A 16,899-nucleotide genomic window follows, 5' to 3' on the forward strand; every position below is an offset into this window, starting at 1 on the left:
TCCCTAGCATTAGCAACCTGGCCAAGCTCGAGCCCTAGCATAAGCAGTCTTAGGCAACCACACCTGGGAGGAGTCAATCTTTAGCTGCCCTATCTTCGGTCTCCATCAGAAGAAAACGGGCGTGCCCTTCCCCTCAGGCCGGAGTAGAGACATTCCACACAGCAGCAGGGAATTAGAGAACCGCCCCTGACTCAGCTCAAACCCCAAAATGGAAAACTGTGACTACCACAACACCCCCACCAACGCCCTGCATCCACCCTCAAGGACTTAATTGTAAAAAATGCTAGGATGGGGAACCAACCACTTTCACCCTTGAATTCTCCACAGCCTCAACTTCCATGTTCCAGTCTCCTTCCTTTTCTACGGCCTTCACCCTGCTCTCATCTTCGTACGCAGGAGGGAGGGGGAAATTAGCCCTCCAGATGGTTTGCTGTGAACTGCCAGTTAACATAAGGTTTGAGTTTTCATATATGGATGCGAGTGTGATTAAAACGCTTTCTGAATTCAGAGGCAGGAGAGAGGGAGCGTGTCCATTCACCCGCTCTACCAAACCGCACGCTGAGTGACAGGGAGAGTCTGTCTGGACTTGCAGTGACAGAACCCAGTAGCGTCTTTTATTTTCGGCTTTTTTAATTGAATTGTCAAGCAGTCCAATAATAATAATAAAAACAACAATAAGTTTGCTTTAAGCGTTGACGGATCGCCTGACCCACTTTTACGTTTCACCAGTTCTATTAAAAGCAATCCGATTCATAGCAGACAAAATACGAAACGTCTGGGTAGACAATGCATGGTAGGAATTAACAGGAAGGAAGATCAATTTCTAACAGTCGAGAACAGACGCTAACGTCTGGAAGAATGTAAAGGCAAATGCCTTTGTTTCCTCAAGAGAAAGGCAGAAAAACCAGACTGGATTACAGCACATAGTCACCCATTGTTGTTAGGAGTGATAAGGAGACATATCGCACCGTAATGTGGATGAGCCAACAGGCTCTCAGAGAAAATTCTTCTGAATGAGGTCACCAGAGCCACAAGGCCTGCTGGTACCCCACACCCTGGACCTGTTACCACAGTAAACAAACTCCACTCCCTGTGGGTGGGCCGTCACTTATTAAATTACCCCTTTCAGGGGCTCGCATTACAGTCCTTCAATGGCCAATGCTCTGCTTTCACGTCTCACACAATGTAAAGCAAGTTCTAATAGGGATCAGAGCTTTAAAAATGATACAGTACGCACAGTAATTAAGATAAATGTGATCACAAATATTACATTACATGTTACATTACATTATCACCATTAGGCAAGTAATGAATGGCTATAATGTAACCAGCACTGTTTGCAACTTGGTTACATTTTTAAGTCTATTTTCCAGAACTAGGACAGTGCCTGAAAAATCTGTTTAAGTGTGACTTCTAACACCGATTGCCAGGCATCCCATATCAGCATTAGCAGGGCACAGAGGATCCATTCAGGAGGGAGCCTGGGTGACTCTACACAAGTAGATTTATGATCTCGGTTTACACACTGCCTGTTCAATCTCAGAGACTACAATCAGCCTATAACCAGGATCTCTGGCAGACATGTTCTTAACTCAGTCTGGATCCAGAGACCAGACATAACCTAGACAGCATGAGGAGGGTGGGGGTTTAATCAGCACCAAATACAGCACATCCAACAATGTATACAGTTAGTTCCGGAAATATTTGGACAGTGACACAATTTTCATAATTTTGGCCCTGTACGCTACCAAAATGGATTTGAAATTAAATAATCGAGATGCAATTGAAGTGCAGACTTTCAGCTTTAATTTGAGGGTATTTACATCAAAATTGAAGGAAGGGTTTAGGAATTGCAACAATTTTCATACATAGTCCCCTCATTTCAAGGGACCTAAAGTAATTGGACAAATGAATATAATCATAAATAAAATGTTCATTCTTAATACTTTGTTGAGAATCCTTTGCAGGAGATGACTGCCTGAAGTCTGGAACCCATGGACATCACCAAACGTTGGGTTTCCCCCTTTGTGATGCTTTACCAGGCCTTGACTGCAGCTGTCTTCAGTTGTTGCTTGTATGCAGGTCTTTCTGCCTTAAGTTTTGTCTTAAGCAAGTGGAATGCATGCTCAATCGGATTGAGATCAGGTGATTGACTCGGCCATTGTAGAATATTCCACTTCTTTACCTTGAAAAACTCCTGGGTTGCTTTCGCAGTATGTTTTGGGTCATTGTCCATCTGTACTGTGAAGCGCCGTCCAATCAACTTTGCTGAATTTGGCTGAATGTGAGCAGACAGAATGTTCCTATAGACTTCAGAATTCATGCGGCTGCTTCCGTCTTCTGTCATATCATCAATAAACACTAGTGACCCAGTGCCATTGGAAGCCATGCATGCCCATGCCATCACACTGCCTCCACCATGTTTTACAGATGATGTGGTGTGCTTCGGATCATGAGCCGTTCCAAGCCTTCTCCATACTTTTCTCTTCCCATCATTCTGGTACAGGTTGATCTTAGTTTCATCTGTCCAAAGAATGCTGTTCCAGAACTGGGCTGGCTTTTTTAGATGTGTTCTGGCAAACTCTAATCTGGCCTTTCTATTCTTGTGGCTTATGAATGGTTTGCACCTTGTGGAGAACCCTCTGTATTTGCTCTCGTGAAGTCTTCTCTTTATGGTAGACTTGGATAATGATACGCCTACTTCCTGGAGAGTCTTCTTCACTTCACTAGATGTTGTGAAAGGGTTCTTCTTTACCATGGAAAGGATCCTGCGATCATCAACCGCCGTTGTCTTCCGTGGAGGTCCGGGCCTTTTTGTGTTGCCGAGTTCACCAGTACGTAACTTTTTTCTCAGAATGTACCAAACTGTTGCTTTGGCCACTCCTGATGTTTCTGCTATCGCTCTGATGGATTTTTTCTTTTTTCGCAGCCTAAGGATGGCCTGTTTCACTTGCATTGAGAGCTCCTTTGACCGCATGTTGTGGATTCATAGCAACAGCTTCCAAATGAAAATGCCACACCTGAAATCAACTCCAGACCTTTTACCTGCTTAATTGATGATGAAATAACAAGGGAATAGCCCACACCTGCTCATGAAACAGCTTTTGAGTCAATTGTCCAATTACTGTAGGTCCTTTGAAATGAGGGGACTATGTATGAAAATTGCTGCAATTCCTAAACCCTTCCTCCAATTTTGATGTAAATTAAAACTGAAAGTCTACTTCAATTGCATCTCGATTATTTCATTTCAAATCCATTGTGGTAGATTACAGGGCCAAAATTATGAAAATTGTGTCACTGTCCAAATATATCCGGACCTAACTGTACATTCAAAGAAGGGCAAAAACATAATTTGATATGTTTTATGATGTGTATAAAGTATGTATAAGCATGACTAGGCAAAGGTCATCCAGTAGCCCAAGAACCATCCTCCTCCAGTCCGTGGTGATGGTCTGACTGCCAGGCAGCTTTTTTCTGAAGAGAGCACAAGATGTCTATTTGTGGGATCTGTGTTGGTCTTCTTTTAAATACTGAAATGTAATCGCATTCAGAAAAAACGGTCTGTTCAAAGGAACTAATTGAATGCAGAAAACTCAACAGTGAGGGACTAATTGGAACCTACTTCAGCCAGACATGGATGCCCATATATATAAAAAAAATGTTGACTGTTGACTATGGTGGTTCAGGCCCCAGTGTAGCCACCATAAGACAGCTGTTGGGTCCTTGAGCAAGGCTTTTAACCCCACATTGCTCCAGGGGAGATTATCCCCTGCTTAGTCTAATCAACTGTAAGTCACTTTGGATAAAAGCATCAGCTAAATAACAAACTAAATTATTATGTTGCAGCATGTGCATTCAGACATAACATAGCACAGGTCCACCATTTTAAAAACTTTGCTTAAAAAAGTGTCGGGGAATTGGGATGCCAAAGACTTACTATAGGGGCATTGAAACTTTTTTTTTTGCACGTTGAAACACTGCTAACATTTATTGAATGAACCATCCTTGTATATCCGGGTAGTGAGCCCTGTGGTGACCCCAGATCATGTGGACGAACTCAAGGTGGGCTGCCCCACGAGTCAACTTTAAAATCCATTAATTGATAAATTTGCCAGTACAATCTCAACAACCTCAATTTTGTTTCAAAAATGCTCCTGTGCTTCCTGATTGTGACTGACCACTAAGAGCCAAACGCCCAAGAATGTTAGTACCAGGACTGCTAGATGCGACCATGTAATGTAATATACAATACCGATGTGAGTCACGCCATTCTGTGGGCTGAATGTGTGAAAGTAGCAATGACCATGCACCTGCTCTGTATGGTTTTACACTGAGTGTTAGCATTTAGCAGAGACTTTTATACAGAGTGACTAACACAGCTAACACACCTTTTTCACACAATCTATTTATCCACTTATATATTTACTGATGATATTAAGATTAATGTGTTTATTAAGAGGGGCTGGTGGAGTCTCTTATCTTTATTGATTGAGTCTGCTAGAAATATGGGAGCGGAGACATCTAGAAAATATACAACTGCCATAAAAAATATTTAAATACAGCATTATGAAATCATCTCAATATGTTGAAAAGAGCCTTTTTCTGGGATATCATTTAAGATATAGTGTTTAAGTATTTTATAGCCAACAGTAACCAACATTTTGTAGAAACTAAATCTGAATTGAAATTCTAGACAACTGTTGATTCCCTTTACATGATTTCCATGTTATTCCTAAAAATCTAGTCTACCCATTTATTTTCCTACTAGCAATCACATATGAAAAAAAATCTCTGTAGTGACAGTGAAATTCAGTTGATGTGGCTGCTGTAAGGAGATCTTGAGCTTGAAATCTTGAGTCTAAATCTAGCTGCAGCCCACATTAATTTACAATATTTTAGAAATGTCTGGTACGAACCATATAATTAACAATACTGGTAAATCACCGCACAATAGGGCCTAATCTGGCTTAAAATAGTATAATGTATAAGCTTACTCATATCCACCACATTACGACCTGTAGATGTTTCTCCACAAGGACATATTATGCCCTACTATGTATGTATGCGTATTTAGATGGATAAGAGTAATTTACCGTTTATCTGAATGAATATAACCACATACAGCAAAGAAAACCGCAAACATGTGAAAGCTGCTTTGCAGCTGTCACTCACAAACACTTCAGGGGGAGATGCGAGGCATTTATGACACTATACAAACAACGTAGGAACGGTAAATGAAGCGTTAAATATGGAACTCGTAGAAAACACTGAATATGTACGAGTTTCCTCAAAACAGAAAAAATAGGAAGATTTAAATTCTTTCTGCGTGAAATGAGATCATGCAGCGAACTCTGCCTTCGGAAGTACAGTGTCTATTTTATGATCCATTTATAGCGTAGCCTTCAGGACGTGTAAGCTACCATGACAGCGCTCATACCGACATTTCGGCAGCAGGCTGGCTTTATTATTCGAATTAGGTTGGTTTGGCTCATTTACCCGACTAAAACAAAAGTATGCTAGCTGGAGGTGAAGCAGCGCTGTCGCCAAGGCTACATGATGAAACCACAACTAGAAGTATTACATTTCACAGTTTAGAAGCACAAACTCGAAGACGCTGGATTTAGGTACATACCAGTTACCGCCAGAGATTTCTTTGACAATAACAGACAAAAATATCCAGCTTATGTAATAATAATAGAATAATTAAAACTGGTCAAACTCCAAGACGCTCATTAATTGCAGAATCGCAAAATTATGACTGTACAAAAGTACACTGCCTGCATTATTGACATAACACAGAATAACGTGCGTGCGTAAAGCTGAAGTAGGCTATGATTAAAAGAAATGTTAGTTCACTATTGCCTACCTGCGTATCTAGCTTGAACCTCATACTTGATTCGGTGTCACAGCTTTCCCAGTTTTCTTTGAAAGCCAGATTGCACCCAGGGTTACTCTGACCAGAGAAGATTTCAGAACCCGTTCGTTAATTGGTTTATTAATAACCAACTGCCATTCAGGGCGTATAAGGATTCAGCACATTTGCCGAAACAGAAAATATAATGCACGAAGAACTTCAATAAAACTCGGCTATAAGATAGGACTCATCGTGACACCATCACGAAAATGCGCTACGATCCAATACATTGCATGATTGCACCGTCATGGTTTTATTGAAATAACGTTTCTCTTCTGCTTCATCCAAAGATTGTGTCAACAATATATGGAGACGCTTGGAGAAGTTTCCTTCGTGTGTCCAGATGTCAGTTCCAATGCAACTTTATCCACGTTCTTCTATAGAGTTGACCACTTCACCGCAGTCCTGTTAACTTTTGCAATGTCTTTTGCATTTCGCAGGTTGCTCAGAACACATTTTTATCATTCCTAGTGCAACGTGAAATGTTATCTTTTCGTTATAACTACAGCTGCTCCACGTTACCGAGTGCGCTTTGACAAAACTGCTACTGCAGCTCTGCACCGTGGTCTTTTTTTTATTTTTTATAAATAAAATCCCGCCCCTTTCGCTCAACTACAATCAGATGCAGCTATAGCTTCAGACCACATGAGTGGGAGTTATTCACCGCAAAGACCGGCAATCCAGCTGAGAAACACCGACCGAGGTTCCGTTCAGCTGGGCCATTTGTGTCACGCCCAAATAGCCTACAGGTTCCTCCATTCACGATTTGAAGGTTCAGTACGTGCCTATACAGGTTTATGATACCTAATACAGCCTAATTATAACCATAGCCATTTTCTTGGTTCTTATGCTTTAAGCCACTTCCACAACTCCAGCAATATTGGCAACAGTAACGATGTTAAAATATCTCCAACACGCTGTTAAACTGCACGGAACTGTGTGCCATTGCTAGATTTGTGAGGGTTATCTTAAAGTAGGTCAGAAGTGAATCCGTTAAGGCAATCGCAAGAACGAACGAGGGTACATCACTTTAGTAAAATCGCAGGTCGCTCCGGCAGAAACTTATCATCCATAAATTCTACAATCATAGTATGAAACTCTGTTATGCTACAATAGTTCACCAATACGATTTCAGCTTAGAGAAGGCTTTTTGCACAAATGACAACAGGAAAGAACATGGTTTAGTATCTTATATTGATGTGCGTGTTCAAGCAAGAATAACCAGGAGCAGAGTCACTTACTTACAGTATACTGTAACTATAGGCTACTAACTGACCGACTACTTGCTACCTACCAGAGTAGCCGATCAGACTAAAAACTGGCTGGAAATGTATCAATGCCACATTTTCTGATATATTTTCATCTGAAACCTGTGGAGTAGACCCTTGGAAAAAATATTTCCTGTGGTTTAAAAATGCGAAGGATTGAATCGAGTGATTGCTGTAATAAAGCCACATGTCTTGAAGGAGACCCAATCTATTCATTTCTGCATCATAACTATGTAGATTAAATGCATGTGTTGCAAACCTTACACACATTTTTTGGGGAGCTTCGCCAAGCCACAAAATAATAGCAGGGTTTTTACTGTAGTTACGTAGCCTGGAGCACCTTGGCATTTAAACGTTCCGTGGATAGGCTATTGATATCACATTACTGCCCTCCAGGGATCAAGAGAGAGTACTGCAGGTTGAAACCGCCACAAACCATTGGCTAGCGTTGGCTGCGTTTCATATTCCTCCAGACAAAATAACTCAACCAATACGTCAGCGTTTTATCATGCAGGATATATCAGGGAGAATTAGATTGTGTGCAGACAGGGTTCCAAATAACAGCCAACTAAATAACAGGATATGCGTTTGATTTGTACATCGTATTTGAAATGGGAAACTACCAGGACATGCATAGCTGCAACAGACCTTCTCAAAGACATCATATAACCACATTAACCTCAATTTTGTTTATAACAAACACACCAGAGACACAAGCAACTGTTAGCTGTAAGGTGACATTTGTGGAATAACTGTTGTGGTGAAAACTGTTACACAACCACAACCACCGTTGTTGATACTGGGTTATTTCACAGTGTGCTTACGATGCAATACTAAGGGTACATATTTATCTGGAAACAAAACAAACAAAAAGACACATTGTTCAAATAATTCAAAGAGGCGATAATATTTTGGTAAAAGTTGGCAATTGTAACTTGCTTATATAAACCAGCTTTACACACACACACACACACACACACACACTCACACAGTCTGAAACCGAGTTTTATTGAAGTTCTTCGTGCATTATATTTTCTGTTTCCGATTTAAAAAGTACACTTTGTATACATTTAGAAGGGGCTTCATGAAAAAATTTGACTGCGTCCCAAATAGCACACAGATATGACTGTAATTGAACACCAGGAGCAGTGTTATATGAACACAGTCGCTCTGCAGTGGCGCGCAATAACAGACAGCACTGCACTGTAGACACAACAAAGCGTGAAAAAAACACCCGCTGGAAAAAACATTTACTGACCTCTAGTGGCCAATGCGCAGAAAAAGTTTATCCTCAATATATTATTATATAGTTAGAATAACTGTTTTTAACAGTCCTTTCATCAAAAATGTGAGTCAATAAATCTTATCACTCCATGAAATTGATGAGAACAGGTGAAAATAAAATAATTTTAAAAGTCGATCTTGTTACTGAGATCACCAATTTTAAACTTATTTTTATATGTACATTATTAATGTATATAATACGCATTTCTTCTTTAGCCTGTATAAATGTGTGTTATTACCAAGCATTTTTGGTATTTTTTATCAAAGAATTTTTTACAAGTTAAATTAGAAGCAGGGAACCCATGTAAAAATGTGTTTTCAGTGCAATGTTAAGAATTTATCAAAAGTATTTCAGCCTCTACAATGCATGGTTCTGCGAATAGGCCATACACCTCACATCGAAGTGTGTGCGTGTGTGTGTGTGGGTGTGTGTGTGTGTGTGCGTGTGCGTGTGTGTATGTGTATGTGTTCGCATGCGCGTGTCATGTCAGCACGTGTCCTGACTGTGTGAAGTTCAGTGTTGAGGGTACAGGACAGTGAGAGTCAGCTGCATGGTCATGACTGTAATTCAATCCCATGGTCCTTCACTGCCACAGGCCCACACTCTTAAAAACGACACATTTAATGTTCCGGAAGCGACAGGGCTTCTTCTGTGACAACCGGAGTTATTGCAGCATAAAATGAGAGACGGGTGACTGCTAAACGTGTCCACTTACATCCCAACTCAATTTTGGGAATTCTGTACATTCCTTTGTGGAATTACTACCAATAATGAACAAAGCCCTTTCCGCCCATGACCCAACCTCACCCCCAGGATCTGCGGCAGTTTGGAATTCTCTTGGGATTGCTGAGATTCCCGGTGACCTCCAGGTCATCCCCATCTCTCACATTCCTACAGGGTAGTGCTACTGAAAACGTAATAATCATTGTAAAGCCAAACCGTAAAAAAATAAATTCAGTTTGGTTCTTCAGAACTGGAGGTTCAGCATCCAGATGGTAATGCTTGACAATCCGCATTTCAGCGTTCTAATCTCCCATCTCCATCTGTGGAGCCTGGAAGTCTGTTGTTGTGGTTACGCTGTTCCATGTAGGTGTGGTTGATGAGGGCTTAGAAATGAATGAACATGGGGGTGTGGTGGGGGTGGGGTTAGGGCGCTGGGGTCTTTAGGTGGGCCCTCTAGTAAGACTGCATCTGAGTGTAGCAGAACCTATACCCTACAAGAAGGAGGTTTCCAGTGCCAAACATCCATACATGCGGTATGGGAGCTATAGCTGGATAGGTAACAACACCACTACTGGATAGGTAACTACACCAATACTGGATAGGTAACTACACCACTACTGGAGAGGTAACTACACCAATACTGGATAGGGAACTACATCACTACAGGATAGGTAACTACATCAATACTGGATAGGCAACTACATCACTACGGGATAGGTAACTACATCAATACTGTAGAGGTAACTACACCACTACTGGATAGGCAACTACATCACTACAGGATAGGTAACTACATCAATACTGGATAGGGAACTACATCACTACGGGATAGGTAACTACACCAATACTGGATAGGGAAGCATAATAAGCAGAGAAGCAGAGAATAACAGGCTTGGCATGCAAAGGTTAACCTCATCAGGTCAAATCACCCTGGCAACAGAAACTCGTCCTTTGACCTTGGAAGGAAAGGATTCTGTGATTTAACTCCCAAAATGACATCCCTGGCTGTTAAAACCCACAAGATGTTTCTCACACGAGTTTTCAATAAAAACTCAAGCGTGCCTCATGCTCATTCACACACAGAACTGGCAAGCGGCAAGGACCGCTTTTCCAGACAGGAAAGCAAGGGCCGACCGAGTACACACACATACACAGAGAACCACTCTGATCTCTCACACACACACGCAACTTCTGATGTCTCACATACACAAAACTTCATCAGAGTGCTGACTACTCCGTGACAGAACTACAGGCACACAGTCAAGGCCTACTGTACCACCACACTTTTAAGAGCCAACTTGGATCCAGTTGTAATGTAACTGAAAACCTCCGCCCTGGATTGTACAGTGGTTTCCTGATAAACCGTTCCAAGAAAGTACTTACCGGACCTGCGCATAGTCCGTAGTCACTGTGTGTAACCATCCATCTGAACAATGAACACTAGAATAGCGTATCGCCTATTTGGGAGATTGTTTTCTTGGGTTTCATGTGAAGAAAAAAGTATTCTGTACCATTGAAAGTTTGTTTAGAAATAATTTGTACCAGCAGAGTTCTTGAAATCTGCCCCTTGTCCCAACCGCAAACACACTTTGCTGGGTCTGCTTGGAGCAAAGCCACCAAACTATTTTCCATGCGTGGTGGAGACAGATGTGGAGCCAAAGTGTAGGAGGAGGGAAGTAGAGGGGAAACCACCCGACTAGAGGACACATCAATCTGGCCGAGACTCTGTGGGGCGAGCGTGAACCAAGCGCTCCACTGAAACCACTGACATGAAAAGCACTCGATAATTCGTCTTCATCATGCTCCTCTTCAAATGAGAAGACAGAACCCATCTCTTTGGGGCACTTTCATGTTGCCCTTTTCTCTTCTTTGCAAAACCAGAATTTTCATGGAAATACATTAAAAAAAGAAAATCAAGAACAGCCATGATAGGCATAGCTCCGAAGAAGAGTTTAGAGTCAGGATTCAGTCCTAGTTCGTATAAATCTTTGACTTTAGAAAAATGTAATGCCATTTTTTCTTTACACAAACTGGAATATTAATTGAAGTGACTGATTAACTTTCCAAATGAAAAAAACAAAGATGTATGCTTGAATGTAATCATGAGAAAAATCTAAATAATGTTTGTTTTTGTTTTTGATTGACTGATCTGGTGGTTACATAAGGGTAGTCACCTTACCTGGGGGAGCCACCCAGTCTGCTTAAATGGATTAAATGAATAAGTGAAGGACACGACTTTGACTGCTGCTTAGCTGCCCCCCAAAACTGTCTGTCTAGCATTTAAAACAAAACACTGGAATACACTACTCAAGCTTAGAGACCTCATAGAATGAAATGTATCTGCTTCCTTAAGTCAGAGAAGGTATTGTTCTAACTATCACCAGACAAGGTTGTTTTGCTTTTAGAGTGAAACAAAAAAAAAGCTAAATCATGAAGAACCCAAGGGGGTGTTGGGAAAAAGCTCCTCTTCACTCTCACCCATGGTATCCAGTTTGAACCTGGATGAAAAGAAAGCACTGAGCAAAAAGTGCCAATCCCAGAATCCCCTGCTGCACTTAGTGTACTGCAGTGGCTACAGACGTTTAATATGTATTACTCTGGCCGTGATTCTTTTGGGCCAGAACTCCCTGAGTGAACACTCCCCTCCCGTTCAGTGTGGAGGACTGGGGAGAGTTTGGAAAACAAGCTGCAGAATAACATAAGGTCTTTTGAGGCTCCTCTCCCCCAAAACCCACACGGTCTGAGGGGCTTTAGCCACGGGAGGTCAATCATTACCCCCTCCCAGATAGGGGAACTGTTCCTCCTTAAGGACGCCCCTACCCTGTTATTTAACATGGTAAAATACTGCTTCTCCACTCGCTCTCTCTCTCCAGCACAGCCATCTGGTGTTGGGCCCTTGTGAGATACGTTAGCTCAGGGGTCGGCAACCCTGGCCCTGGAGAGCCGCAGGGTGTGCTTGTTATTGTTTTCACCTGAAAACCATCAACCGATTCAGACCCAAGAAACCTGGTGAGGTGACTTAATTGATCAATGAAAGGGGTTGATTACATTAAGTGCAGAGTAACAACAAAAGCCAGCACACCCTGCGGCTTTCCAGGACCATGGTTTCCGACCCCTGACGTAGTGGTTAGAATAGAGAGCTCACACTCACTTCTCTTTATGGTACACAGTCCAGGCAGGCCATCTTTTGTACTCAAACATCAAGTACCGAAAGACAATTAGTCAGATAAGGGAAAGAGATGAGTTTCCCTGGCAGGGCAATCACAGGTCTGTCTGGCCAGTGACCCACGAGGTTGCCGGTCGCTCAAGTGTAGTAGGCTGAGGGAGGCCAGAGGTTCCCATTGTGTCCTCTTAGGGAGAGGACAAGCCACAGGCAACTTTTCTTGGGCAACTTTCGTCGGCCATAGTTCAGCTTCATAGGAAATGAATGGACTTCTGGAAACTGGTCGACCGAATCGCTCACTGTATAGGGAGGTAAAGCAGATGTATCAGGAACAATACTTCCGGTATGAATGCCTGCAGACACTGCTGCCTTCAGGACGTGCAGTTGAGTGGTGCTGGTGTAGACGGTAGAAGCAGGGTCAACTCTGTCACTCCCTTTGGGCTCCTCCCCCGAGCCTCCTCCTCGTTCCCAGCCGTTAGAGGAGGAACAGCCACTCCTGCAGAATTCCATGGAACTCCTGCCCACCCCCGAGGGAGGGAAAACTTCCTTTTGTTTTTCCACAGAAAAAAAACTGCACTTATTATGAAACCCAAGCAGGAGCACTGAGGTCACTTGGTGTCAAGGGCCCATAGAGCACACTGCCTGCCACATGCACAAGACCCGAGAACCACTCTACTGGAGGCTAATTTGGGAAAATGACAGGGTTGGGATTTTGAGTCAGAATGATGGGCTACATTCAGAATAACGTTGAGTAATGTTGGCTGTGTTCATTTTAACTTTGCTGACTCTGTTGTGGTTGGTTATTGCATTTTTATTTTTTGGGATTTATGCCAGTATTTATAATTCAAAGTATTTCTATTCATCCATTTAATTAGAAGCATCTTTACAATTCATAATCATTCTTCTTTGAATCAATCAAAACTTGATCTTTGTCCAAGTGTTTTAACTTTGATATAAAATTTACTGTTAACTAAATAAAAATACTGGCACAGATAAGGTTCTCCAGTTGGCCTGGCCTCAGAAAAATTATTGTCTTATTGTGGCCACACTGGGGCCTGAGCCACCAATCTTCTGGGTCCCAGTCATGTACTTTAGCCACTAGGCTACATGCTGCCCCTTGATTTGGTGCAGTAGCACAGGGTCTTCCCCAAAACCCGCACCCATTTCTAGAGCAGGAGATCATGCCTGGAATTATAGAATGACAGCCTACTTAGCTCCCTGCACCCCAGAAAGACCACTCTGTTCTGCCAGCTCTGGTCGCCTTGTGGCCTCCCAGGACAGAGGACGGCGGGAGGGGAGGAGAGGTAGCGGGAATCAGGGCTGCCCGAGGCATGGACACGACAGGACATTCCTCACGGCTGTCAGGAGAAGCACAGCTCTGCGGGGCCGCGGGGGGGGGCAGGGGGTTTAGGGACTCTGGCGTGTGTCCAACTTCCTCTGCACGAGCCTGGCAGGCGCGCACACACACACACACACACACACACACGCACCTCACAAACACACACACCCACACACACACCTCACAAACATGCACACACACACACACACTCACGCACCTCACAAACATACACACACACACCCACACACTCACACACACACCTCACAAACACACACACCCACACACACACCTCACAAACATGCACACACACACACACACACTCACGCACCTCACAAACATACACACACACACCCACACACTCACACACACACCTCACAAACATACACACACACCCACACACACACACACACACCCACACACACACCTCACAAACATACACACACCCACACACACACACACCTCACAAACATACACACACCCACACACACATGCACCTCACAAACATACACACACACCCACACACACACCTCACAAACATACACACACGCACCTCACAAACATACACACACACACCTCACAAACATACACACACGCACCTCACAAACATACACACACACACACCTCACAAACATACACACACCCACACCTCAAAAACATACACACACACATTGCAGCAGCAGAAGAGCCAGACGACACAAACAGCAGTAAAATATGAGTACTGTCTGCAGCACTTTTTTTTCTTTTTAGGGGGGTTGAGGGATCATGAAAATTGGTCCCTATGCTCCACACACACACACACACACACACACACACACACACACACACACACACATACAGGGCTGCTATTTGAGGGGGGCAGGGCAACTGAATACCCCCCAATCACCACCCTCCCAGCCCCACACCCCTCGTGGAGCAGGTGATGCTGGGATACCTCAGGGGACTGGGCTCAGATGGGACACCGCACCGAGGGGGAGAAAAGAGAGAGGGATAGAGCGCCAAAAACTGGGGTTCAGCTGGCCGAAACAGGGGTGCAGTTAATCTGCCCACAGTTCAAACTGCCTCATTTACCCCGGCCATGCTTCAGCGAGCCTGCGTGGGGACCCACCTGCCCCCTAACCACCCCGCTTGACACCCCAATGTCTCAATCAACCCCCCTCCCCCAACACTGCCCCCAATGTCTCAATCAAAACCCGCCCCCCGGCCCCCCAAACACTGCACATGAGTCCAACGATGTCACTGTGATTAACTGCATCTTATTGTTGGTTATAAATAGGATTTTTTAAATGCCGCTTTAATTACTGCCTATAACCAGACTGCAACTATAAATGGCATATAAATCAATGCAGTAAACCAATTGAATGCAATGATTTACAGTGCAGGATAATGGCCATTTTGCTTTCAGATCTTCTTTTACACCTCATTGTGTACCTTCTTTTATACCCTATTGTAGGTCTTTTCCTTTCATTTGGGACTGTAAACCAGGGATGCCCTGGGAGAAATGCCAGAGGGAACAGTTGCAAGTGTGATGAGAAAGAGAGAGAGAGCAGGAGTAAAGTCCCAGGAGCACTTTCTGGGTTAAGGGCCTTGCTGTTGCTCTCAGACATAGAGGACTCTACCTGCAGGATAATGGTCATGTTACTCTCAGACGTAGAGGACCCTATTAAGGTCATATTAGTGTCAGTATCACTCTCAGACGTAGAGGACCCTACCTGCAGGATAACGGTCATGTTACTCTCAGACGTAGAGGACCCTACCTGCAGGATAAGGGCCATGTGACTCTCAGACGTAGAGGACCCTACCTGCAGGATAACGGTCATTTGACTCTCAGACGTAGAGGACCCTACCTGCAGGATAACGGTCATGTTACTCTCAGACGTAGAGGACCCTACCTGCAGGATAACGGCCATGTGACTCTCAGACGTAGAGGACCCTACCTGCAGGATAAGGGCCATGTGACTCTCAGACGTAGAGGACCCTACCTGCAGGATAACGGCCATGTGACTCTCAGACGTAGAGGGCCCTACCTGCAGGATAACGGTCATGTGACTCTCAGACGTAGAGGGCCCTACCTGCAGGATAACGGTCATGTGACTCTCAGACGTAGAGGACCGCACCTGCAGGATAAGGGCCATGTGACTCTCAGACGTAGAGGACCCTACCTGCAGGATAAGGGCCATGTGACTCTCAGACGTAGAGGACCCTACCTGCAGGATAACGGTCATGTGACTCTCAGACATAGAGGGCCCTACCTGCAGGATAACGGTCATTTGACTCTCAGACGTAGAGGGCCCTACCTGCAGGATAACGGTCATGTGACTCTCAGACGTAGAGGACTGTACCTGGCTCCGGTGACGTCGACGCCCACCATCAGCTGGCCATTGAGTGACAGGAGCTCGTCGCGGAGCTTGATCTCCCCACAGCGTGCGGCGGGGCTCCTCTTCCGCACCTCTGTGACCCAGATACACCCCACCTCCAGCACGGGCCCCCGGGGGCCCTTCGTCCGGCGCCTGCGGCCCCCGCCCCGCCGGCCCTCGGGGTCCCCGAAGATGGGTATGTTGCCAAAGCTGAGTCCCAGCTGGTCCCCGTCGCCCTCCTGCCTGCACAGACAGACCGAGCGCACCTCAACATCTGCACTGTCCCGGGCCGGGGCCGGGGTGCCCCCCCCCTCCGTGAAGTTCAGCTGGATGTACTCCACCAGTTTTCGGATGGCCGCCTGACACAAAGCCACGCCCCCTGTCCGTTGGGGCTCCGCCCGCTCCTGTGAGGCCTCCGTCCCATTCTCCACTGACTCCGCCCCCAGCCAGCCCTCCAGCAGAGGGAGGTGGCTCAGGGCGTTCTCCTGAGTAATGGGCATCCTGACCAGGCCTGCCCGGGACCCCCCCGCATCCTGGGACCACCCCCCCTCTCAGCAATGCTGACGGCTAATCGCTACGCAGGTCAAACGGGCACAGGCCGAGCGGGCAGCTACCATTTTAAAACTCCTCATGCCGCTGGAACATCACACCCAGAGAGCCGCCATTTCCCGCCATTGCATTCAGCCCACACTTAAACCTGAGAAAAGAATCTTCTTTCTCTCAATGTTCCAAGTCAGTGTTCTAGAACTCCACTGTTTTCAATTACCAGTAGTGATTGTGACATCAGCATTAGAATGTTCAGAAAACAACATTCTAATCACATATTCCTGATGTTACACCTTTAAAGGATTAA

At 44.5% G+C, this 16,899-nt stretch overlaps 1 protein-coding gene across 1 annotated transcript in view; it reads right to left on the reverse strand.

Moving 5' to 3' along the window:
• pdzd2 (PDZ domain containing 2) overlaps positions 1–16,546 on the reverse strand; it is an 81,998-nt gene extending 65,452 nt beyond the window's left edge. Inside the window, exon 1 of the mRNA XM_061260664.1 lies at positions 16,032–16,546. Coding sequence (XP_061116648.1) covers positions 16,032–16,546 — 515 coding nt within the window. The remainder of the gene's footprint in view (positions 1–16,031) is intronic.
• Positions 16,547–16,899: the final 353 nt, after the last annotated feature.

Source organism: Conger conger, chromosome 11 (genome assembly GCF_963514075.1).
Source record: "Conger conger chromosome 11, fConCon1.1, whole genome shotgun sequence".
Classification (NCBI taxonomy): Eukaryota; Metazoa; Chordata; class Actinopteri; order Anguilliformes; family Congridae; genus Conger; species Conger conger.